Source organism: Bos grunniens, chromosome 25, assembly GCF_055505025.1.
Source record: "Bos grunniens cultivar Pamir isolate PY7600 chromosome 25, Bosgru_T2T1.0, whole genome shotgun sequence".
NCBI lineage: Eukaryota > Metazoa > Chordata > Mammalia > Artiodactyla > Bovidae > Bos > Bos grunniens.
The window spans coordinates 34,232,660-34,257,589 of record NC_141189.1 but is presented as its reverse complement, the minus strand read 5'-3'; the positions used below and the strand labels follow the sequence as shown (position 1 = coordinate 34,257,589).

At 47.7% G+C, this 24,930-nt stretch overlaps 1 protein-coding gene across 4 annotated transcripts in view; it reads right to left on the bottom strand.

Moving 5' to 3' along the window:
* GRIN2A (glutamate ionotropic receptor NMDA type subunit 2A) overlaps positions 1-24,930 on the bottom strand; it is a 453,818-nt gene that overhangs the window by 188,634 nt on the left and 240,254 nt on the right. For all 4 annotated transcript variants that reach the window (XR_015154758.1, XM_086375824.1, XM_086375825.1 and 1 more), the window contains one exon: positions 6,839-7,431. Coding sequence is in view for 3 of the 4 variants with exons in the window: in XM_086375824.1 (XP_086231950.1) it covers positions 6,839-7,431 (593 nt within the window). In the remaining variant the exon portion in view is untranslated. The remainder of the gene's footprint in view (positions 1-6,838; positions 7,432-24,930) is intronic.

The window sequence follows — 24,930 nt, the reverse complement described above, 5'->3', positions numbered from 1 at the left end:
TAAAGTAATAACAATGATCATCATTGTCATAAGAAGAAGACAACAATGACTTTACAGTTATTTGTGAAGTACCACCTCCATGTGGGGCTTCCCTGGTAGCTCAGTGGTAAAAGAATCTGCCTGCCAATGCAGGAGATGCAGGTTCTATCCCTGGGTCAGGACGATTCCCTGGAGCAGGAAATGGCAACCACTCTAGTATGCTTGCCTGGGAAATCCCATGGACAAAGGAGCCTGAGGGGCTACAGTCTATGGTGTCACAAAGGGTCGGGCATGACTTAGTGACTGAATAACAACTACTACTACATGCCAGGCACAATGATGAGTGCTTTACATATATACTTTCATTTAATTCTACTACAATACAAAGAAATGACTCCCCCCACCACCTCGCACACACAGAGGCTTTTTTTTTTTCTAAACCTGAGTTCAGAGCACTTAGGCTTCCCTGGTGGCTCAGAGGTTAAAAGCGTCTGCCTGCAATGCGGGAGACCTGGGTTTGATCCCTGGGTCGGGAAGATCCCCTGGAGAAGGAAATGGCAACCCACTCCAGTATTCTTGCCTGGAGAATCCCATGGATGGAGGAGCCTGGTGGGCTACAGTCCACAGGGTCGCAAAGAGTCGGATACAACTGAGAGACTTCACTTTCACTTTCAGAGCACTTAGTAACTAATACTTGGTAAATATGTGGCTAATTCAAAACCAAGTTGGCAATTATCCTTCTCATGAATTTTTCTCTCCTCCACACTACCCTTCTTCCCACTAGTGTTCTTCATAGCATTCCTCCCAAGGTAATCCTCTGGCAAGAGCACTCAGGTCTTAAAAACACCCTCCATCTCCCTTCTATGACCTCCTCCGCAATAAATGTAAAATGTGTCCCCTCCAAAGTGGATGAGGAAACATACAAATGTGCACACACTGAATCAATAGTAGTAATCTTTTATCCCAGGAGTGGGAAATGGCAATCCACTCCGGTATTCTTGCCTGGAGAATCCCAAGGACAGAGGAGCCTGATGGGCTACAGTCCATGGGGTCACAAAGAGTTGGACACAACTGAGTGCACCCACACACAGAAGCATTTACAGATCGCTTTCCATATGCCAGGCTCTAGGTTAAGAAACAAAACTTTTCCTATCCCCATGTCACATCTGAGGGAGCAGACTTGGAGGAATCGAGCGACCTGCTCAGAGTCCCAGATCCAGGAGAGTTCAGATCAGAGATCCATACACAGGTAGCCTGGCTCCGGCGTCCACACTCTTAACTGTGATCTCGTGCCCTTTCCTGGGGCCCCTGCTGCTACTGCTAAGTCGCTTCAGTCATGTCCGACTCTGTGCGACCCCATAGACGGCAGCCCACCAGGCCCCACCGTCCCTGGGATTCTCCAGGCAAGAACACTGGAGTGGGTTGCCATTTCCTCCTCCAATGCATGAAAGTGAAAAGTGAAAGTGAAGTCACCCAGTCGTGTCCGACTCTTAGCGACCCCATGGACTGCAGCCTACCAGGCTCCTCCATTCATGGGATTTTCCAAGCAAGAGTACTGGAGTGGGTTGCCATTGCCTTCTCCTGGGGCCCCACCCACTAGCAAACCAGAGACATTCTCAGGACAGGACAGGACAGAGCAGCCTAGGTTCTGTGCCCACGAAACAGGTAACGGTTTACCTTCACAGCTCCAGGAGTTGCCAGCAATGTGCTCTGTGCTTGGCGAAGGAACAGATGTTTAGCAACTTTGCAGCAGCAAGGCACAGGTTACGTAACATGGCGGAGCTATTTTTGAACTTTGGAAAATGCTGACTGTTCTTTTCCAAGTGCCATCTCTAAAACCAGGAATATTAAACATCAGGAACAGTTCCTGTTCCTTTTCCCCACTATTTTTTTCCTGAAACCAGAACAGACACAGGTCCACAGTGGGGTCATTAACCCAGCAAGCAGTCTTCTATACCTGGGCCAGCACCGTCAGCAGTGAACAACTGCACAGTATCCTAACGACCCAAACTCTGCGCCTCAGACCACCAGCGATGTCCATGAGGACCACCAGAAGACGTGCCTAGTTAGACCCAAGGTGTCAAACTCAACCAGTCAAAGCAGGACCCCCAGTCCCTCAGCACCTCACCATGAAACCATCATGGATGACTTTACCTGAACCTCTTCGGAAGCTAGTTTGCCTTCTCCTCACTACAGAGTGGGAGTGATGAGAGCTATTTGTTTACAGTTGCTTTGCAAATTAAGCCTTTTTCCTCTAGTTGAAAATGTAACTTTCAAAGCCCGAAGCAAGAACTCCTAAATCTGGAGTCATGGGCTTGCACTGAACATGGTGATGGGTCTGAATCAAGATGCAGACACATGTGTTCTCTGCTAAAAGTGAAAGTCACTCAGTTGTGTCTGACTCTTTATGGCCCCATGGACTGTAGCCCTGCCAGACTCCTCTGTCCATGGTATTCTCCAGCAATTTCCTTCTCCACAGGATCTTCCCAACCCAGGGATCAAACCTAGGTCTCCTGAATTGCAGGCAGATTCTTTACTGTCTGAGCCACCAGGGAAGCCCGTGTTCTCTGTTACCCAGACTGAAGATTCCTTACTGTCAACAACTCAAATGTCCATCAAAGGGGGATGATTAACTTAAAGATGGAACACAAAAAACAGAATACAAAAAAAGCAACGAAGATGAATATGCTAGAATTCTATGTGTCCTCATAGACCATGCTTGAGCCATAAGGTGGAGGTAAAGGAAATTCCAATGTATCAGATACCACTTATATATATATATATATTTTTTCACTTATATATATTAAAAAGAGCTATCCATCACGTCTAAGGCTTCCCAGGTGGCACTCATGGTAAAGAATCCGCTTGCCAATGCAGGAGATACAAGTTCAATCCCTGGGTTAGGAAGATTCCCTGGAGGAGGAAATGGAAACCCACTCCAGTATTCTTGTCTGAAAAATTCCATGGACAAGAGGAGCCTGGCAGGCTCCAGTCCATGGGGTCACAAAGAATCGGACATGACTGAGCAACTGAGGGCACACGTACATTAGGTCTAAGGTCGTACATATGTCTACATCAAAGCTTCAAAACATGTGCATGGATTTGGTTACATGCCAGATTCATTCTGGTGTTTTTCTGTTTTTCTCTCCCATGGCGAGAAAGGGAGAAAGGTATAAGCAGGACTTCTACCTGATCAGTACTGTGTTATTTCTTTTAAACACATAAAACAGATATGACATGTTCACTTCCTTCTCTGGCTCGAGTATGGGGGTAGGTGTTTCATCAGACTCTACTTTTTGATACTATTCTCTCCTTAAAAAAAAAAAAAAAGAGTCCTTGTTACCTAACTCTGGGCTTGGTGGCTCAGATGGTAAAGAGTCTGCTTGCAATGTAGGAGACTCAGGTTCCATCCCTGGGTGGGGAAGGTCCCTTGGAGAAGGGAATGGCTACCCACTCTAGTATTCTTGCTTGGAGAATCCCATGGACAGAGGAGCCTGGTAGGCTACAGTCCATGGGGTTGCAAAGAGTTGGACACAACTGAGTGACTAACACTTCCACTTTTACTTGTTACCTGAGGTTGTCTTTAGACAAATTTCTCCACCTTCATCAGACTGTACATTCTTTAAGTTGTATGCTAATTCATGTGTGATTCTGGAGGCTAACACATGGTTCTCTGGATAGAAGGAGTGATGGATGGAAGACAGAGATATAGTGCCCTTAACCCCTTCCCTAAAAACCACCTTCTTGGGACTCTCTCCAGCTGCTAGTCCTTGCCTTGCCTGGAAAGGTCCCAGTTTCTGGAATGGGTTTAATAAACGCTGGGCTAGTCGGGAAGTGTGGCAAGGACCCCAAACACTTGCCTGAGCGTCGCATGTGAACTGAACCCTCTGGTGCTCCTTGGGTAGAGAGATGTTTTATTAAACACCAGGCTGTGGATGACGGCTCACTGCACTTAATGCATTACTTCTCTGGGGCTGAAATACCACCTACAACATTGCTGCATTCAAAGCATGACTCCTGGAAATAGCAGGCCAGCATTTCAGAGCAGTAGGATTTTTTTTTTTTTAAGGAATGGAATTCAGGGTGGTCACTGGAGAGAGTATTTGACTGTCTTGCCAATTATCCTTCTCAAATTCCTTTTCCTGTATATGTTATATTTCAATTGCCCTACAATTGAGTTATGTTTCCATCAGAATCATACAAATATTCCAGCTGCAGGGCACTTATGATGGAAAGTAAGAATTCATTAGCGCAGCCCTTGTCTTGGGCTGGCAGCAATCCTGACTCTGTAACATGCTCCTATGCTTCACACCAATTTATCTGAGTTCCTTCCTGATACCTGGGCAATTATTTAAAATGCTGAAAGTAGCAATGTAGAAGCAAGATTGTTAAAGAGGGAAAGAAGATAGGGGAAGGGAAATCTTCAAAGGACCATGATTTCTTAACCCAAGAGTTTGCTTTTCAGGTAAATGTCAATTTCAGGTAAAATCTTTAAACCATCACACACACACACACACACACACATCTAGCCCCAGACCAGAAATTATTTCTGAACTGTAGCAGATTTAAAGTCCTAAAACCTTCCAGAGACATTTTAGTGTTACTCTCTCCATTGAGCCTGACTCTTTGCAATCCCATGGACTGTAGCCTGCCAGGCTCTTTGGTTCATGGAATTCTATAGGCAAGAATACTGGAGTAGGTAGCGATTTCCGTCTCCAAGGGATCTTCCCGACCCAGGGATCAAACCTGGATCTCCCACATTTCAGGCAGATTCTTTACCATCTGAACCACCAGGGAAGCCTGAGACATTTTAGAGAGATGTCTTATTCTTTGGGTAATAAACTCGCAGGATCTGTGGACTGTAATTTCTGATGACCAAAACAATTTCACTGCTCACGCTGACAATCATTAAGTAATTGCCAGGTGCTTAGCATTTGTGCTAAGCAGCACTTTTCATGCATCACCTCATGTAATACTCATGACAACCCCTAGAACATTGGTTCTCAAGGCATGTTCTCCAGATCGACAACATCAGCATAACTAGGAACTTGCTAGAACTGCAAATTCTTGGCACCTAGTCCAGAGCTACTGAGTTAGACACTCTGAGCATGGGGCCCTCCACAGGGCTATCCCATGCTTTATTTATCCAATCTTCACAATAATAGAAGTTTACGCTATGTCAGATTTTTTCCATCAGAAACAAGACACTCTGAGAGTGTCTTGTTTTAACAAGCCCACCCAGTGATTCTGATGCACGTTGGAGTGTGAGAATCACTGCCTAGAAAGTAGTGTTATTATTACCACTTTGCAATGAACAATGGAGGCCCAGAAAGGTAAAATGACTGTCCGAGTTACATCGAAAGTGGATACGACAAGAATCGAAAGCCAACAAGTCTAACTCCATAGCCCAGTCCCTTCATCGCGGTGCTGTCCTGCTCATTATCTAAGAAATGAGCATGGATTAAGTCAGTCAACATCAGGCAAAAACAAGCACAATGAGCGTAGGAGTGATCCTTCCAAATCTCAACAGCTGAGCCATAACGACAGCCTGCTAAGACAAACAATGGTCCTCAGAAACATAAAATTTAACTTAAATGTCCACGAAGATGGGAGTAGTTAACTAAATTATGACACAGCCACATGATGGAATACAGTGCAGCTTTAAAAGTGATGCTTGCCAAGATTTCCAACAACCTACAGAAATGCTTAGGACGTACGAAGGGAAGAAACTCACATACAAACTCCAAGACCAGGAGCGCCAGTGTGGGCACTTTCCCCAAAGAGTAACATGCTGGTGAGGACGTGGGAAGACGAGTGATTTCACACGCTGCTAGAGTGAACATAAGTTATACAGTTACTGAGTGGGACAATTTGACAATAGACACTTAAAGTTTAAAATGCACACGTTCCATGACCCCAAAAGTCTAACTCTTAGAAACAACTCTAGAAAGATACTCGTACATGTATATGAAGAATCAGGTCAGGGTGATCATCACTGAAGTTTAGTTTTTAATGGAAAAAATCTGAAACAACATAAATTTCTATAATTATGAAGATTGGATAAATAAACCATGGGATAGCCCTATTGAGGAACACAATATGTAGGTTACAAGAAATGTAAATATTCCTATATCCATATATTTACATATACACATGCATACCCATATAGATCTGTTCACATGCATCTGCACATGTATGAATTCATATGTATGGTTACATACATCTGGGCTTCCCTGATGGCTCAGATGGTAAAGAATCTGCCTGCAATGCAGGAGACCCGGGTTCAAGCCCCACGTGGGGAAAATCCTCTGGAGAAGGGAATGGCCACCCACTCCAGTATTCCTGCCTGGAGAATCCCATGGACAGAGGAGCCTGTACAGTCCATGGGGTCACAGAGTCAGACACAAAGAACAGATACAAAGAGTGACTGTAGTCACTCAGTCAATACATACATCTACATATATTCACATGTTTACGTACATGTGTAGATATACACACTGATACACACATATATACACATTCATACTTAAGATATAACTATAGATAGGCGGTGGATAGATAGATAGGCAGATATATAGATCTCAAGCGTAGGTTTCCAAGGTATACTGTTGAGCAAAAAAAGCCAGTTGCAGAAAACCAAGGAAGGATGCTGTTACTTAAAAATAAAAGGACATGAGAAGAGAGGAAGAGGGGAGAGGAGAACGAACAAAGAAGCCAACAGATCCCACAGGCGGACATACAACATTCTCTACTCTCTGCACAGTTCAGCAATGAGCATGTATGACTGTTAGTACTGAAACAAACAACCACGGCAAAACTCTGGTCCCACTTTGGGGGACAAGCAAAGAGCCCCTCTTACTGGTGCAGCGTGTGCAGGGGGGCCTCCAGCTTCTCCGTCTGCCCGTAGCAGCTGGCCTTGGCCTCGGGGATGTAGGAGAACTTGTCCAACATGGAAGACGCGGCCGTGGTCAGGATGCCCAGCCCGTCTCGCACCCTCGCCTCCAGGCTGTAGTCCCAGTCGTCGTAGGAGACGGAAATGAGTCCCGATGGAAACTCTTTGGGGATGAGCTCCGTGTTCCCGGAGACCAAGCTGGGCACGATCCAGAAGAAATCATACCCAGTGAGGCCGAGGGAGCGGGCCTCGCTCAGGATGAGAACCGCCTCGTCTTTGGAACAGTAGAGCAAGATGACGGAAGAGTGGATCTTCTTCAGCTGGACTTGCGTCTTTGCGTCCTCGAAGGACGTGTCCAGCGTGATCACATTCTGCATGTCCCAGCCCACAAAGCTGTTGTCCACCGTGGTCTTGATGAAGCTGATGAAGTCCCTGTAGCCAGGGAAGATGGTGGTCACCAGGGAGAAGACATGCCAGTCGTAATCCTGCATGATCTTCAGCATGACCGTGGCTTGCTGCTGGATGGACGCTCCAAATTGGAAGAAGGTAGACGTCGGATCCTGCCAAGGGGTGAAAAGAAAGCAAAACAGCAGATGAGGCAGAAGGCAGCTTACGTATGACCATCTGTCTTAGTAGTTCCTTCCTAGAAGTGAGGGGAAATCACATGCCTGTTCATTCGCAAACATGCCTGTTCATTCGCAAACATTCCTGATCACCTACTATAGGCCAAGCTCTGGAATAGACACTGGAAACGCAGAGATGAAGGAGGTCCCTGAACTTGGAGCCCAGAGCCTGTAACAGTGAAGGACATCTGTGAATTTGCCAGCTTCACTGTCTACCAGTTCATCACACCACCAACCCTTTGGGTCCCCAACACCACCTGACCCCTAGACTCAGGACTTGAAAATGAAGCTGGTAGAAGTCAAACAACACCAGGAGATAGGGGGAGCTTTGTGATGACAGACTTGGAGCACCTGGAGTCCTCATGTCTGGAGCCAATTACTCTAGACCTGCTGGTTATGTAAGCCACACTTAAACTAATCTGAGCAAGGTTTCAGTCAATTGAACTTTAGATTCCTGTGAAATATGGACTGTGATAAACACCAGGTGGACATCTCTCTGTTCAATCAATAAATATTTGCTGATCACCTAATTACATGGCAACAGCATGTTAGCGCTTGACACACATGGTCTCTGCCTTCATAGACATGGAATAAAAGTGAGGAAGAGTAACTTCAATGAACTGATTGCTCAGAGAGGCATAAGGAGACACTGAAGTTTCAAAAGAGGCAAGCCAGTGGACAGTGTAGTCAGAGGAGCCCTGGGGATACATCTTGACTGTTTCAGGAGCTGGAGATAAATGGGTGATGGCCTGTGATGTAGGGGGATGAGATGATGTTGAAGAGCTTGGTAGAAACCCTATCACATACAGCCTCAGGAGCCGTGTTAGATCTTATTCTGAGCATAAGGGTGAGTGCCTGAATGTTTACCCTGGAAAGTGACATGGTTACTTGTGTTGGGTTAAAGGGTCCCTCATAGTCCTAACGTCTCCCCAAGTCATGACCCTGATCATGAGAGCAAATATCCATTTAGAAAAAGAACAAGTGACACACACATTTGTGCCATTTCCAAACCCTTAACTCGTCAGATTTCTGTGATGATCCTGTGAGGCTGGTACTGTGATCGGAAGGTCTGGATGCTGAACCTCCAAATACTTTGGCTCTCTGATTCGAAAAGGCAACTCATTGGAAAAGACCCTGATGCTGGGAAAGATTGAGGGCAGGAGGAGAAGGGGGCGACAGAGGATGAGATGGTTGGATGGCATCACTGACTCAATGGACATGAGTTTGAGCAAATTCCGAGAGATGGTGAAGGACAGAGAAGCCTGGAGCGCTGCAGTCCATGGGGTCCAAAGAGTCAGACACGACTGAGCGACTGAACGACGACAACAACTGTTGGCAGTGGCAAATGAGCCTCAGGATAGTCCATGGCGAGTCAGCACCCAAACTCAGGTTTTGGTTCAACTTCCTGCCCTCCTCCCAAAATACCACCACTGGGATCACTGAGGATGTGCATAAAGTAGGTGCTTAAACCATGTCATGGACCCACTGGCATGGTGGGAAATGACGACTAAACAGAAAGTATCAATCTGTATTATAGCAAAACAGGGTCTAACAATTGTTGAGATGTATTTTTTTTCTGGGAACTGAAAGAATTTTTAGAGGAGAAGGAAATGGCAGCCCACTCCAGTATTCTTGCCTGGAGAATCCCATGGACAGAGGAGCTTGGTGGGCTACAGTCCACAGGTTTCAAAGAGTCAGACATGACTGAGCGACTTCGCTTTCACTTATCATATTGTAGCCATGCTTGCATTTTGCATTCTGTATTTACCATGTATGTTTAACACATCCTCAGTTGTACGAATATGGCAATTCCATTTCATGCATGTGTGCATGTGTGTGTCTGTGAGTAGATGATTCCATTCATGTCTTCAGAGCAATACTTTGTAGCTATGCATGTCAAGTCTTTCAATAAGTCTGCATAATTTTCCCTGAGGATGCTCACTGAATAGAAAATTTTATCCAAAAAGGCTAAAAGCTACAGTTCTTAGAATATCCCCCTTTTCCTAAAGTGCATGGTGTTTGGGGGGATAAATTGAGGGTAGCGTGGCCTGAAGGCAGAGAGAAAAACCAGAAATAAATGCCTTCTGGGTCCCTTTCAACATTACAGTTCTATGAATTTTACCTAATTAAATCAATTAAATTGGGTAACAGATTTAAAGACTTTGGATAATTATCTTTTTCCCTACAGTAGCTTTTGGAGAAATCCAATATTCTTGGATTGACTAATCACTTTAAATCATGCCTCAACAAGGCTGCAAACTGCTTAAGGGCAGAGATTGCTGACCTCATCCGTGTCCCCAAAACCTGGCAGAAGCCCTGGCACATGCCCCATCAGTAAATGGAGAGTGAGGGAGTGCGTGAGGGGACAGATGTGTGAATGCAGCCTAAGAGAAAAGTCCTTGATTTAGACACAGCGTGAAAGGGGAGAATTCAGTTTCTAAGCCTGCACTTTGTGTGACTCTCGAATGTCATGGGTTGGAAGGCTGTCCTGGAGAAGGAAATGGAAACTCATTCCAGTAAGCTTGCCCTGGAAATTCCATGGTTGGAAGAGCCTGGCGGGCTACAGTCCATGGGGCCACAGAGAGTTGGACATGTGGGATCTTAGTGCCCTGACTGAGGACCGAACACATGTCTCTGCATTGCAAGGTGGATTCCCAATCACTGGGCCACCAGAGAAGTCCTGGTAATTCACTCCTGACTTGAGCAGCTCAACAATTTGCCTTGTTCATGGCTGCCCGGATGAAATTTCTAAAACACTGCTATAACACACACCTCTCCTCTCCTCTGTAGTCATCAATGGCTCCCGTAGACCTATTATATTCAATTTAGACCCTCTCCTCTACCCCTTCATGCACACCAAACTTTATAGTTGAAATAGCATGGGCTCTGGGGTCTATCAGACCTGAGTTCAAGTCCTGGCTCTGCATTAACTGCCGTGTGGCCAGTCATCAGTTGCGATCCTTCGGACTGTAGCCCACTTGGCTCCTCTGTCCATGACATTTTCCAGGCAAGAATACTGGAGTGGGTTGGCATTTCCTTCTCCAGGGGATCTTCCAGACCCAGGGATCGAACCCACATCTCCTGCACTGGAGGTGGATTCTTTACTCACTGAGCCATGGGGGAAGCCCAACTAGCCATGCGACCATGGGTAACTACCTAAACTTCCTGGATCTGAGTTTCTTTGCCTATGAAATGGTCATTGTGAGCACCATCCCACAGGGCTGCTGTGAGGATAAGATGAACCAGCAGGAGTAAAAGGCTCATTTAATCCATGTCTGAGTCCCACGGTTCAGGGGCTCCCCTCCTCATCTCCTGTCCTCCCAGTGTTCCCCAATCTTTTTGGCACCAGGAACCAGTTTCATGGAAGACAATTTCCCCATGGACCAAGGACAGCGGGCATGGTTTGGGGATGATTCAAGTGCATTACATTTATTGTGCACTTTATTTCTATTATTATTACATCAGGCTCCACCTCAGATCATCAGGCATTTAGATTCCAGAGACTGGGGACCCTTACTCCTGATAAGACCACATGGACACTGCCAGAAACCTAAGTGGGTCAGATCCTTATTCTAAGTAAAAATGGGATCTCCAGGTCTGCTGACATGCTGGTTTTGTGTTCCCTCCTACATCCAAAACCAGATCATCCAGCCCGTTCATCCTGAGCCCAAGGGGCTGCACGAAGAGAAGGAAGAGATGAATGACGCTTTGGAGAGAAACCGTGGCTAACGTCCTTTATGGACCTCAGGCACCACTGCCATTTCCATTGGCATCTGAAACTTAAACTTCCAAAACCACGGTGGACCAAAGGCACTGTATACCCTTCAGAGGGATGAAAGCCAGAAGTTATTTGCAAAAGGAGACAGACATAAAGAACAGACTTTCGGACTCAGTGGGAGAAGAAGAAGATGGGATGATTTGAGAGCATAGCATTGAAACATCTACATGACCAGATTAAAATAGATAACCAGTGTGAGTTTGATGTATGACGCAGGGCACCCAAAGCCAGGGCTCTGTGACAACCTGGAGGGATGGGGTGGGGCGGGAGGTGGGAGGGGGATTCCCAAGGGAGAGAGGACACATGTGTACCTATGGCCGATCATCATACTGATGTATGGCAAAATCCATCACAATATTTTAAAGTAATTATCCTCCAATTAAATTAAAAAAAAATTTTAAAAAGCATAATTGCACAACGAGGTACTGACAAGGCTCATGTTTAGCTTTGGGATTTTCACAGGTGGCTCTATGGACAGGCAGGAGGTGATGGGGGAGTCTGGCCACACGCCCGGGACCCAGCATCTGATGGGTGTGCCAAATGGTCCTTTGTTTCAAGGCCCCGCTGCACGTTCTTTCTGATTTCCACCTGGACAGCAAAGGCTGACCCCTCTGCACATCCCTCCTCCCACCATCACTCAGCATGCCCCTTTCGGGCCCCACAGATCAGTCTGACCAACGCTGGCACCGGCTCCCTTGGCAGCATGCCGCCGGGGGAAAGGAACAGATTTCAGACACCCACTTTGGTTCTGGAGCAAAAGCGGTTCCCTCCCCAAGCTCACGGCTCCGCAGAAGCAGAACAAACCGTTTCAAACACAGAGTCAAGGGGCAGGAAAGTGTGGGATTATGGGTGTCTGCTTTCTACTCTGCGTTCCAGTCCTGCCGTGACTGTCATTCTAGAATGCTCCAGACCTCGCTGAGTTCCCAGGGTGAGACCTGACTCCATGGGGATCAAGGTCTGATGTTTAATAGAGTATAAAACCAACTCTCATTACACGTACCCATTTAGAGGCTATAAAGGACACCCACGCCCATTATCTCTTTGATTCTAACTATTCAGGAGATGAGGTGCTGCCAGTGGTTATAACCCTCATGGATGGCATTTCTCATAAAGACACAGGAAGAAGGGTAAATGATTTCCCTAAAATCCACATGGCCCCACGCTGACAACAGCTCACTTATTGCAAGATGTCATCCAGTGTTTCTTTACACACACCAGTGGCTTTCACTGCTGGCTGCACAAGAGAATCACTTGGAGAGTTAAAAAAAAAATACCAGTGTTCATGCTCCATGCCAGTCCAACTGAAACTGAATTTCTGTGACCTGAGTATATGAACGGCAAAGCTGACATATTTGTTTTTCCTCTACCTTCTATCAGCAGCAGGGTAAGCATTGCTCACGTTAGTATCTTCAAAGCCTAGCGCCATGTCTGACACACAGTAGGGGCCCAGTAAATATTTGGTGAGAAAAATAAATGAGCAGGAAACTCATCCCCAGGAAGCAAGAGAGAACTGGCTGCTGTTGTTAACCCTGAACCCATTTCCATAGCTTATTTTCCTCTGCCTGCCATGTGGGCACCAAAACAAAAAAGCATAATCTTGCAAAAGACCCAACAAAGATCTTAAAAGACTCCTTGGGAATTTGCTTTCCGCCTGGCTAAGCCCTGATGTACTTTCTGCTCCTCTTGTTGTGTATCAACTGAGCTAGTAAGCATATTTTATTTCATTTTTAATGGATGAGAGGAAAAGTAGAAATGTCAAGCTTGAGGAGCCTGAGGATTCAGATGAATAGAATGCTCACATACATGTAAGCTGGATCTGTTTCACTAGAGGATCTCTATTCCTCGCATCATCTACCTCCTCCATCATCATCATCAATATCACCGCCATCACCACCTTCTTCAGCAATACCATCCATCCCTCCTCACCTTCGTCACCACCATCGTCAAGGTCATCACCACAACCAATATTTATTCTATATGCAGTTGTTGTTGTGTAGTCGCTAAGTTGTGTCTGACTCTTTTGCAACCCCATGGACTGTAGCCTGCCAGGCTCCTCTGTCCATGGGATTCTCCAGGCAAGAATACTGGAGTGGGTTGCCATTTCCTTCTCCAGGGGATGTTAACCGAGGGATCAAACCTGTGTCTCCTGAATTGGTAGGTGGGTTCTTTACTGCTGAGTCACCTGGGAAGCCCCTCTATGTATAATGCAATGTGACATATAGTAGGAAGTATTATTTTTAAAGGTTAAAAACACTGGCTCAGAGAATGTAATTTGCCCAAACCCACACAACCAGTACATGGCAGAGGCAGGATTCAAGGCTAGGGGATCCAAATCCAAAATCTGGTTGCTTAGCTACCAGGAAACACTGATCCCAGGTATGCAGAAGAGGAGAAAGGTGTGTGTGTGTGTGTGTGTGTGTGTGTGTGTGTGTGTGGTGAATACCACCACTAATCTTTCTTGAGGCATCCAACTGCAAAAAGAAAATCCCTCAGAAATGGGCAACCAGTAGCAATGACCTCACATCAGGTGTCAATCAGGGTATGCAGGAGAGCAGAATTGAGCAGGGAAGTCACACGCAGGGGCCGTTTCCCCAAAGCACACCAGCTCCACCAACCACAAACACGATATTCCACTCCAGGCAGCCTCCACCCATTGGACCATTCTATGATCTGTGTTCTGTCCCTCACTTGGCTCCTCTTAGAAGACACGGACAGGTTGTTCCCTCATTTATGGCTGTAGTTCACACTTCTCAAATGGCAACCCACTTCAGTACTCTTGCCTGGAAAATTCCATGGATGGAGGAGCCTGGTAGGCTACAGTCCATGGGGTCACAAAGAGTCGGACACGACTGAACGACTTCACTTCACTTCACTTCACACTTCTTAAGCCAAGCCACATCCACATCATCTTTATCACCCAAAGGGTTTATTTCATTTTCTTTCCCCTGTTGCACCTGCTCATGTTCATACTGGCAGTTCTCTCTCTAACTATACAGAAGGAGCCTCTTGTCTGGAGTGCCTACCCGGATCTCCCCCTTCCCCTGCCCACCCTCCACACTGCTGCTGGATCTGTCTCTCTAAAGTTCAAGCTGGACCACAGGGCCCTCCTCTTTACATTTTTCAGCAGCTCCAACAGCCTTCAGGATAACGTGGAGACACACACCAACCCCATCACAGTCTGGACTCAAGTGTTTGGGACTCAGGATCTCCATCAGTACCTGTGAGAGGTCAGGGACTCCATGAACACATGATAAGCTGAATTACTGAGACAGCTGACTAAGCTAAGTAATGAGTGCTTGTAAAGAAACCCAAAGGAAGTCTTCATACATTCCCTGGTCCATCATGTCCCCAAAACACTCCAGCCCCATTCCCCACAGACACAGAATTCCACTCCAAGCAACCTCAGTGGACCATTTTAAGATTTTTGCTCTATCTCCCATTTTCCTTTCGTCAGGAGCCAGTCCACCAGCATTTGTCAAAAATAACCTAACAAAACCTTTCTCGGCTCTTTCCTCTCCTGTCTTCAAATTAGCAGTTTAGTCTTAAGTTTCTAGTGACTGTTGGGTTCCCAGCTAGGGTAGCTGTGTCCAAGGTAGCTGAAGAATTTTGATTCAGAGACCAGGAGAGGAACACTTGAGTCTGTGCACTAGCCTCTCAGACTAAAGCGGGAAGGATGGGTATTGGGCAAGATAACTATGAAGAAGAGCACTGTGACTTGGGGTGGGGCAAAGAAGGAGCCACACAAAGCGACTAAGCCTTCAACTGTCTTCTAGCCTGGCTTTCCAATACAGCGCCTACAGACCACGGGCTTCCCAGGTGGCGCTACTATAAAGAACCTGTCTGCTGATGCAGGAGACATAAGAGACGCAGGTTCAATCCCTGGGTTGGGAAGTCCCCTGGAGGAGGAAAAGGCAGCTCATTCCAGTATTCCAGCCTGGAGAATCCCCTGGACAGAGAAGCCTGGCGGGCTATGGTCCACAGAGTAGCAAAGACTCAGACACAACTGAAGCAACTTAGCACGTACTGACCACACGACGATTTACAGTGATTCTTAAAATATGAAGTACAGTAAAATATTTGGTTTCTCAGTCACTAACCACATTTTAAGAGGCTCAAAATCTTAAAGCTGATGCTCTCCCACCCCTACCAGTCCCACCCCAAAAGACGCCAATCATTTGGTCTGGGATGGGGTTCAGACTATATCTAATTCCCTTGGATAAGTCTAATGTGGAGCCGAGATTGAAAACACTAACCCAAGGCTTCAGCATCCAACCCTATAGTTATGTATCCGCTTACCTGGGATAAGGTTTTATACCTTCAGATTTCCAGGCTCCATGCCATCTCCACTAAATCAGCATCTCACCTAGAGGAATCCTAGGATATATATTTACCCCTAAATATGCTAATCCTTTGGCCACCTGATGCAAAGAGCCAACTCATAGGAAAAGACCCTGATGCTGGGAAAGATTGGAGGCAAAAGGAAAGGGGGGCAGCAGAGGATGAGATGGCTGGATCGCATCACTGACTCAATGGACATGAGTTTGAGCAAACTCTGAGAGATGGTGAAGGACAGGAAAGCCTGGTGTGCTGCTGTCCATGGGGTCACAAAGAGTCAGACATGACTTAGCAACTGAACAATCAACAAACAAAGTTGATGGACAGGAAGACTTGGTACTGCCAAGTCCAACTTCCCTATTTTCAAGGTGAGGAAATGGGGGTTCCAGAATCTTGGATGATTTGTGACAAACCTCGCATAAACCAGTGGGACAGTGGGGATAGACACAGGCAGGGCAGGGTCTCTTGCTTCCTCACTCAGCATCTCTCTGCTGTGTTACGATGTCATCGTGTGTGAAGTGTTTCCTGCAGAGAGAGCCCACAAGGAAAGGGGCATGCGTAGCAGGCACACAGCTTTGCTGACAGCCTGCCTGCGATCTGCTTCTTACTGGAAGTGAGGTGTTTTGGCTTTTTTTTAACCTAAGTCTCGATTTCCCCATCTGAAAAATGGGAATGGTAATAATAGTCACCACCATAAAGGGTTGCTGTGTGTATTTTGAGAGGTAAAGGAGAAGGGGGTGGCAGAGGATGAGACGGCTGGATGGCATCGTAGACTCAATGGACACGAATGTGAGCAAACTGTGGGAGATTGTGCAGGACAGAGCAGCCTGGCGTGCTGCAGTCCATGGAGTCGCAAAGAGGCCAAAGCCACTTAGCGACCGAACAACAAAGTGCATAAAGCGCTTGGCACATTGGAGGGGCTCAGTCAAGTCGACTTGGAGTTAGTAGAGGTGGACAGATGGTAACCTTGACAGTGAAGCCTCGTCTCAGGTCCACCATAGCCTCCTGACTGCCCCACTTCCTACATATTCCCCCCTTCTGAGTTTCCAGCGCCGTGATCTTTCCAGCCCACCCCTCAGCCCTCTGTGTGGTTGCCTGGGTGCACGCATCTCGCCTGTCCTTCAGACTAGAATTCTCAAGGACAGGAGCCCACGCCCTTCTGAGTCCTCATCAACCCTTTGCATGGCACTGGGCCACAGCTCTGGGAATGAAACTGGGAGTAACATTCTGAGTGTGCAAGGCTGAAAGGGAGCAGAGACGGAGAACTAGTGCTTTATGTACTTGAGTGAAGCTGCCAGGTCTACTGCTCTAGGAAGAGACGTTCATCTAGAATCGCCTCTCATTCATTTGGTGACTATTAACAAACTCCTGCTATGTGCCCAACATTGTTCTTGGGAAGGGAATCAAGGGAAGGAGGCTTCCAAAGGGAAGATCCCCACTCTTATGAACTTTACATTCTTATGGAAGGAGATGGACTTCCCTGGTAGCTTGGTTGCTAAAGAATCTGCCTGCAATGTGAGAGACCTGGGTTTGATCCCTGGGATGGGAAGATCCCCTGGAGGAGGGCATGGCAAATCACTATAGTATTCTTGCCTGGAGAATCCCCATGGACAGAGGAGCCTGACGGGCTACAGTCCATGGGGGGTTGCAAAGAGTCAGACATGACTGAGCGACTAAGCACAGCACATGGGAGGAGATAGACAAGGAAGAAGGAAATCAGATGAGGCAGCAGTTCAGGGAGGAGGCGGGGAGTGCCCTTTTTGATCATCTGGTCTGTTACCCTGGAGCAGATCGAAAGAAAATGAAGGAAGAATTGTCAGCCAGGCAAAGCTGAGGAGTGGGCTGGAGGTAAGGAGAGCCCTCCAAGCAGAAGGAGCCACATGTACAAAGGTAAGAAAGGGCCTGGAAGGTCAGGGAACAGAAGGAAGATCAGAACAGTTGCAGTTGAATCCACCAAGGAGAGGTGGTGAGAAAATTAGGACAGGCAGCAGAGCCCACGTGATACAGTGAGAGCTCTGAAGATCATGGCAAGGGGGCTGGATTTAATTCCTAGGTCCATTTTATTCCAAAGAATTCCTCTACTAAAGGCACCAGTAGTATCTCCTAGCTTGGGAGAGGATCTGGAACTTTGGGGATGTTGGCATTTCATGTGAGCCAGCCCCATTTTTCTCTTTGGAATCCCGACCTGTGCCAAGAGGGGAGCATCCCTTGAAGATGCAGGAAGGCATGTAACTGTTTGCTACACTGTTCAGTCACCTGGTGCCCTAACCTTGAACGGTGTGGCAAGGACAAGCACGTCTGCTGGGGCCTTTCAGAGCTCGTCCCAGTTCACCATCCGGAGTCAAGCCCTCCCTCTAAGATACCACAGTGCCAGAGGAGAGACTTCACAGAGGCATGAAGAGATGTATGCCTTGCTTCCAGCTGCAATTAGCTCAGGACAGTCCAGCATCCCCCACGTTCCCCAGAACCATATCCTCACTCTTAGACCAGTCCTGCTCTCTGGATCATTAGCAGGGCTGGCCAAGAAGAGACACCTGCTGAGATTCAGGCCCTTATTTCTATGCAAGGATGCAGCAAAGGCCCAAGCTGGCTTCATCTGGTGCTCTGTCAACCTGCGGGTGACCATCTGACTCAAGCCTTCCAAACAGGGTTGTTAGCGATTATAGATTGTCTGAGGCTAGGTCTACCCATTCTCACAGAGAAAGCCAGAGGGAAATTCTACCTGATCAGATCACTGAGTCAGGTCTCTAAAGAGCTGATAACGAGAGCATCTTTTTTTGGAGGTCCCAAGTATAACTGGGCTACTGACCTTTCTCTGTGCACCTAAAGCCATTTTTATTTCAGATTCTTTTCTTAAAGAAGCACAAGCCTCCCTGAGCCACATAATGGGTATTTGCCATTCCAACCACTGAGCATCTCTTCCTCCTTTACTGGTCATCATGAATTTCCACAGGGAGCCATCATTTCCCCTTTCTCAGTCAAATCAATTGGCCCACCCAATTCCCTTAGGGCCAGCAATTAATTCAGGGGTAGGAACACATCCTAAGCAGTTATAATCAGGGTGACTCTTGGGATTCGTGGGAGAGTGATTAGAAAGAGTTTCTCTTACTGTTAGACTTAAACCTGTTAAGTACATTCAGCCAGAATTTCTGGCAACCATCTTGCCAAGACACAGTATCTTGAGAAGGAAGTCATCAGAGTCAAAGGAAAAAATTAGGGTTAAGACAAGATGAAGATGCACGACTTGGAGTTACCAAGTCCTGTTGAGCACCTTGTTCAAGCCAGCCCTGAAGCCTTGTTGTCACTGTGTTGTGCTGAGTCGCTCAGTCGTGTCCAACTCTTTGTGACCACATGGACTGTAGCCCACCAGGCTCCTCTGTCCATGGGGATTCTCCAGGCAAGAATACTGGAGTGGGTTGCCATGCCCTCCTCCAGGGGAATCTTTCCAACCCAGGGATCCAACCCAGGTCTCCTGCATTGCGGGCAGATTCTTTACCAACTGAGCCACCAGGGAAACCCAAGAATACTGGACTGGGTAGCCTATCCCTTCTGCAGATGATCTTCTCAACCCAGGAATCAAACCAGGGTCCCCTGCATTGCAGGCAGATTCTTTACCAGCTGAGCTACACCCATAGGGTCACCTAATTATTTCCTTGGACGTCAGAACAATAGCTACACTATTCTGGTCTTTTAATTGTAGTATTCTCCTTAATACCCAAACCAGATGTCACAGTTAACAATGTCACTGTCTTTCTAGGTAAGAGAAGATGAAAGAATTTGGATGTTGTCCTTGTATGTCCCAGTTAATCGCCAATTAGTGACTTCATTTCACTTAAGCCAATTTGAATTAGCTTTTCTGTCACTGGCAACCAAAGATTCCTGATCACTTTAGGGAAGGGAAAAAAAAATAGAGAATAACATGGCTCATTCTTCACTCATCTTCCAAACTCGGATCAGAAGAATCTGGGCTACAGAGTAGAGCATGTCCCTTTGCCATCCTTCCCTTTTCTGATCCTTGCTTCTTCCCCCAGGGGCAGCCGCCTCTCTCCACATATATCTCTCTTCCTTGCATGAGCTCTTCATCCTTCCTTGATTTTAGGAGGTATTTTGTTTTGTTTTTCTTTCACATGCCACTGAGCTTGGCTTCCTCTCAGTCAGTCTGACAGCCACGCTGTCGTGACCCAGAGGAAAGACGTGACAAGTTGCCACCAATAATAATCACTTGTCATTAAACTGTTTCAGCGAGGAGGAAAAGCAAACAGGTCCCATTCATTAAGTTCCCATCTCCGGCTGTCACACACAGAGGGGCTGCCGGGGCACTGAAGTAGGCAGTTTTATTTTGGAAAAAGGAGAATCCCAGGCTTTCCTATGATACTTGGAAGGGCAGGCTCTGGAAGTAAACATTTTAGTAGAAACGTCTTCTTCAAAATGCCCTGATGTTCCCTAAGAAATATCCATGAATAGCTCTGGAACTCAAGCCTTCAGGGGAAATCGCTTCTCCATTTGGGAGTCTGGGTGTTTGGGGAGTCTATCTGGCACAGCCGCTGATGCCAAATAGACGGAGGGTTCAAGTCTCAGCTCTCCGTCTTGCTAATGTCAGGGTCTTGGGCAACATCCGTCTTCTCTCAGAGGCTGCGTTTCTCATTTTCAAAAGGGAGGGAATTTCAGTCCCTGCTTTTAAGAGGTTGTGGTGATGAGATGATACACGAACAGTTCTCGGCACATACCGAGAGCTTGATTAATGACAGCTGGGAACACCGTGGCTGCTCAACTCTGTGGGAGAGGGAGAGGGTGGGGAGATTTGGGAGAATAGCATTGAAACATGTATAATATCATGTATGAAATGAGTTGCCAGTCCAGGTTCGATGCACTGTACTGGATGCTTGGGGCTGGTGCACTGGGACGACCCAGAGGGAGGGTAGGGGAGGGAGGAGGGTTCAGGATGGGGAACGCGGGTATACCTGTGGCGGATTCATTTCGATATTTGGCAAAACTAATACAATATTGTAAAGTTTAAAAATAAAATAAAATTTAAAAAAAAAAAAAAGGAAAGAATGAACCACAATGACGACAATGAAGCCCAAAACACTCCAACCCACCAGCACAACATTAATGAAAATACGGAAAGTTCCCTTGGGGCTCCCCTCTACATGCTTCCTAAATGTCCTAACACGACACCATCACTTCAAAGGAGCTCTTACTGTGTGCCAGGTACCAGCTGAGCACAGGCGACATCTCATCCCAATGTTCAGATGGCAAGGCCTGCATCCCTGGAGCCCCCTAAGTGCTGGGCAAATCAGGGTGACCTCCTCAGTCAAGCAGAGAGGTCTAAGAGCATTTAATTGTCACACTAACCTTTCAGGAAACGTATTTCTATTCCCATTTAACAGTGCAGGAAGTTGAGGATATAGAGAAATATGCTTCTTTATTTTAACGAGCATTGGAACCATGGGGGGCTCTTATTTCGCTGCAGACTCAGACTCTGTGGGTGTGGACTCGGGCATTGCTAACAAGCTCCCAGGTGGCGCTGATGCTGCTGGTCAACAGACTAAGCTTTGAGCAGCAACCCTGCGGCTGCTGGCCCCATGCCCAAGGTCGCCCAGTGTCTGGCAGAACAGAGGTTCAGACTTCCAGGCTGACCGCACAGGAGCCTTCAGCTGTGACGCTGGGCGGACACTGTCTTCCAGGGAATGGAGGGGAGGGCGTCAGTTGTCTGACATCCTGGCCCCTGTGTGTTTCCATCAGCCTCCTGGCTGAGACAGCCACATGTCACAGCCTGTTGCTCCCATCATCTTACCCGACAAAGTGCTTGCAGGGACAGGCTGTGAGTCAGAACTTAACTGCACTGGAGGGAAGGAGGCAGAGGGGCCCGCCCCAAGGAACCGCCCCCTCCCGGGAGCGCGAGGCCACCCAAAGCCAGGGGAGTACAGCGAGGTTGCCATCACCCAGGCAGTGCCCACACCCACCTGCCAGTGCGGGCGTGACTTCTCTAGGAAGTCAGCCACCTCCCCACCCCCACAGGCTAGCCCTGCTGGTCTCACACGAGAGTGGGTGGCTGAGTCCCTCTGAGCCTCTCTGTTACCATCTGTAAAATGGACCCAGTGGGGCTCTGGTTCCCTGGCGGGATGCCCGGCCACCTGTGGTGTAGTGATGTGCAGGCGCCCTGTGAACTGCGGAACAGGGACAGGTGTGCCACCCATGGCCACAGAGCCAGCCACTGCTGCCTCCTCTCTCCCCTCCTCCCCCTGCACCCCCGTGAGCTTCCAGAACACGCGGTCCGGGTCTCGACTCTCAATCTCATCACCAGGTATTCAGACTGTCTAATGTACATATCTGTCTCCATGCAACTAGATTAATGTAAATCCCTCTACAGGAATTTCCTCTACAGAGCAGCACCCAGGCCAGCTCTTGTACCTGGTGGGGCTAAGAATGCAACACGTTAGCTAAAGGTGTAAGTAAGGGAGGGAGGGAGGGAAGGAGGGAAGGAAGGAAGGTAGGAAAAAAAGGAGGAAGGAAGTTGTGGGTAAAAGAGAGAATGAAGGAATGAATGGATGAAGTGGGGTGTGGGTGAGAGTGGGAAGGAAGGAAGGAAGGAATGAAGGGGGCTGTGGGTAAGAGAGTGACTGAATGAAGTGGGGTGTGGGCGAGAGTGGGAAGGAAGGAATGAATGAAGGGGGCTGTGGGAAAGAGAGCGAATGAATGAATGGATGGAAGGGGTGTGGGTGAGATGGAATGAGTGAATGAAAGTGTGAGTAAGAGAAAGGAAAGGAATGAAAGAACATTCAGTGAGAAAGAGTGGTTGAAGGTGGGGGTTAAGTGGGTGCTGTGGGCGTAGGGGTGTGAGACGAGGGAGCTGGGAAACAAATCTGAGCGTCTGGAGCACAGGAATCGAGCCTCTGCTATCCAAACTCTCATGATCCAAAGGCAGAAAGCAAACGGGGTAGCAGGGGCACGCAGGGATTGGGCTGGTGTTCCGTGTTGTCTGCACACCAGCTACTTGCTCGGCAGAACTCAGGAACCAAACAGATCCAGACAAAATGACAGCTAAGCCCCTGTATCCAAACCCAGGAACACAGCCTTTCCTTTCCCAATGCCAACCTCACTCCCAACTCCCCTGTTCTGTGCACCCCCCACACCGCCATCACAGAACTTCAGCGAAAGAAGCCAGAAGTCAAGGACCACCTGCTGTCTGGCTCCACTTATGCGGCTCGTCCACAGCTGGGAAATCCAGACACAGAGAGCAAGGTGAGCCGGGAGCTGGGGATGGGAAGGAAGGGCTGCTGATGGGTGACGAAGGTTCTGGAAGTGGATAGTGGTCATATAACGCTGGGTAGGTATCACAGAACTGTGCATTTTAATGTGCATTTAAATCCTAAGCTAGCTGTATTTTATCACAATTTTAAAAAATAGCAATACAAATAAATAAAGTAAGCAAGCGGGGCCAGCAGCTGAGGCTGGCTGCTTCTTCTAGGTCCCTTCAGTCTTTCAGCTGGTGTGATAGGGGGTCCTCAGACCTCACAGTCACTTGAGGTGCTGGCCCAGCTGAAAGGAAGGACCTCCGGGGAGTCCAGAAGGGCACAGGTGACCATCCAAGCGTTCCTGCTCTTCCTGGGTATCTGAGGTTCTCCAGCAGCCTCATGGTCACCAGTCACCCCCGACCTCACTTGAGGGGCTGTTGAGCCCCTCAACAGGGCTGTCAAGCTGGCTTGGTTCTGCCCGTTCTTTAACACACTTAAGCAGGACGATGTAACTGCTCTGCACGGGTACAGACCTGGCAGGATCTCAGGTGGTGGTGGTGACCTGCTGTGGTAGATGGCATACAGGTTTGGGGCGGGAGACACATCTGAGTTCAAACCTCTGTTCTGCAGCTGACCAGCTCTGGGGCCCCGAGACTCCGACTCAGCATTTGTAAGCCTCCACGTCCTCTGCTGTGAGACAGGAAAAGCAATCGCCATCTCGCTGGTGGACTAGATGAGGTCAGGCACACAGAGTAGCCAGCACAGCGCCTGACCCACAAGTGGAGGCTAGCTACCGGTTATTTATTCCAAGCTAGTCCCTTATCCCACATTATCTGATTTAATCATTAGCACAAGCCCGTGGAGTTGGCAGTATTAATGTCAAAGTGAGTTCATTTGAATTCTGTTGGATTCCAAAGCCCTCACTCTCCACCGCCAGCAATGTGTGCCCTCCTCTTCGTCACTGTTTGCATTCTTTCCTCAGCCCAAGGCAGGCTCCTGAGGCATATATTCAAATATTGCCAAAAGATCGCCCCTTCTCAGCACAGTGCTGGCTGCCTCTTCTACGAGTGATGCTTCTACAGCGCAAGGATGAGTCCTGAACTGATGCCAACTGATTTAGAATCCCTACCTGCTCCATTTTCTTGCCTGGAGAGTCCCAGGGACAGAGGGGCCTGGAGGGCTACGGCCCATGGGGTCGCAAAGAGTCAGACACGACTCATGCGCCTTGGCGCCACATGCGCACCTGCCCCATTTTCCTTGGGCATAATTCTCTGCTTACTAATCACTTCTCTGTGACGCGAACAGAATACAGAGCTCCCTGGAATGTATGCAGCTCTAGGCATCTGAAGAGCATCAGACTTATCCATCTCTTATGCCCTTGGAGACCCATGGACCAAACACAGAATCCCAGTGGCCCCTTTCCCAGGGCAACGCTCAATTCTCCCAGCATGTTTGTGTATGGGCAGACAACAAAAAGCAAACATTTGTTTGTTCCCTCTGACAAGGGCTAAGCCAAGATCCACTTGAAGCTCAAAATAAAAAGGGGATGAATTAATTGGGACCAGAGTTCATCGCCACAGTTGAACTCCAAGCACAAAAGGAATTAGGGATGTAAAAAGGGAGGGGTGAGGAGGGAGAGATTTTAACAGAAAAATTGATGGTTTGAGTGTTTTCTGGAGAAGTGACATAAAAGGGAAAATTGAATGTCAGCCTCTGAAAAGGGTTCCAGATTGCTATCTGAAAGGAGAAAAACTAAATTGATGATGATCCATTTATATGTCTGCTCAGTCCCAGGGCTTCCCCACTACAGATATACTCGGTGCAGGCTCGGCAGGCTTAGGGAGGTGTGTCCTCTTCAAAATCACTGAACACATAAAAGACTCCTGCTTCTGGGTGCCAGAGGCAGGAGGACCCCTAGCACACATCACCCACTGGCCTTCCAGCCCCCATCAGTACCCTTCACCCCCGTGTATTCCATACTTACTGCAACCTCTGTGGAAACCACGAGAAATCAGAAGACAGCTCTCTTCCTTCCCATTTTATACATGAGAAAATTGGGCATGGAGGGTGGGGGGCTATTGGCTT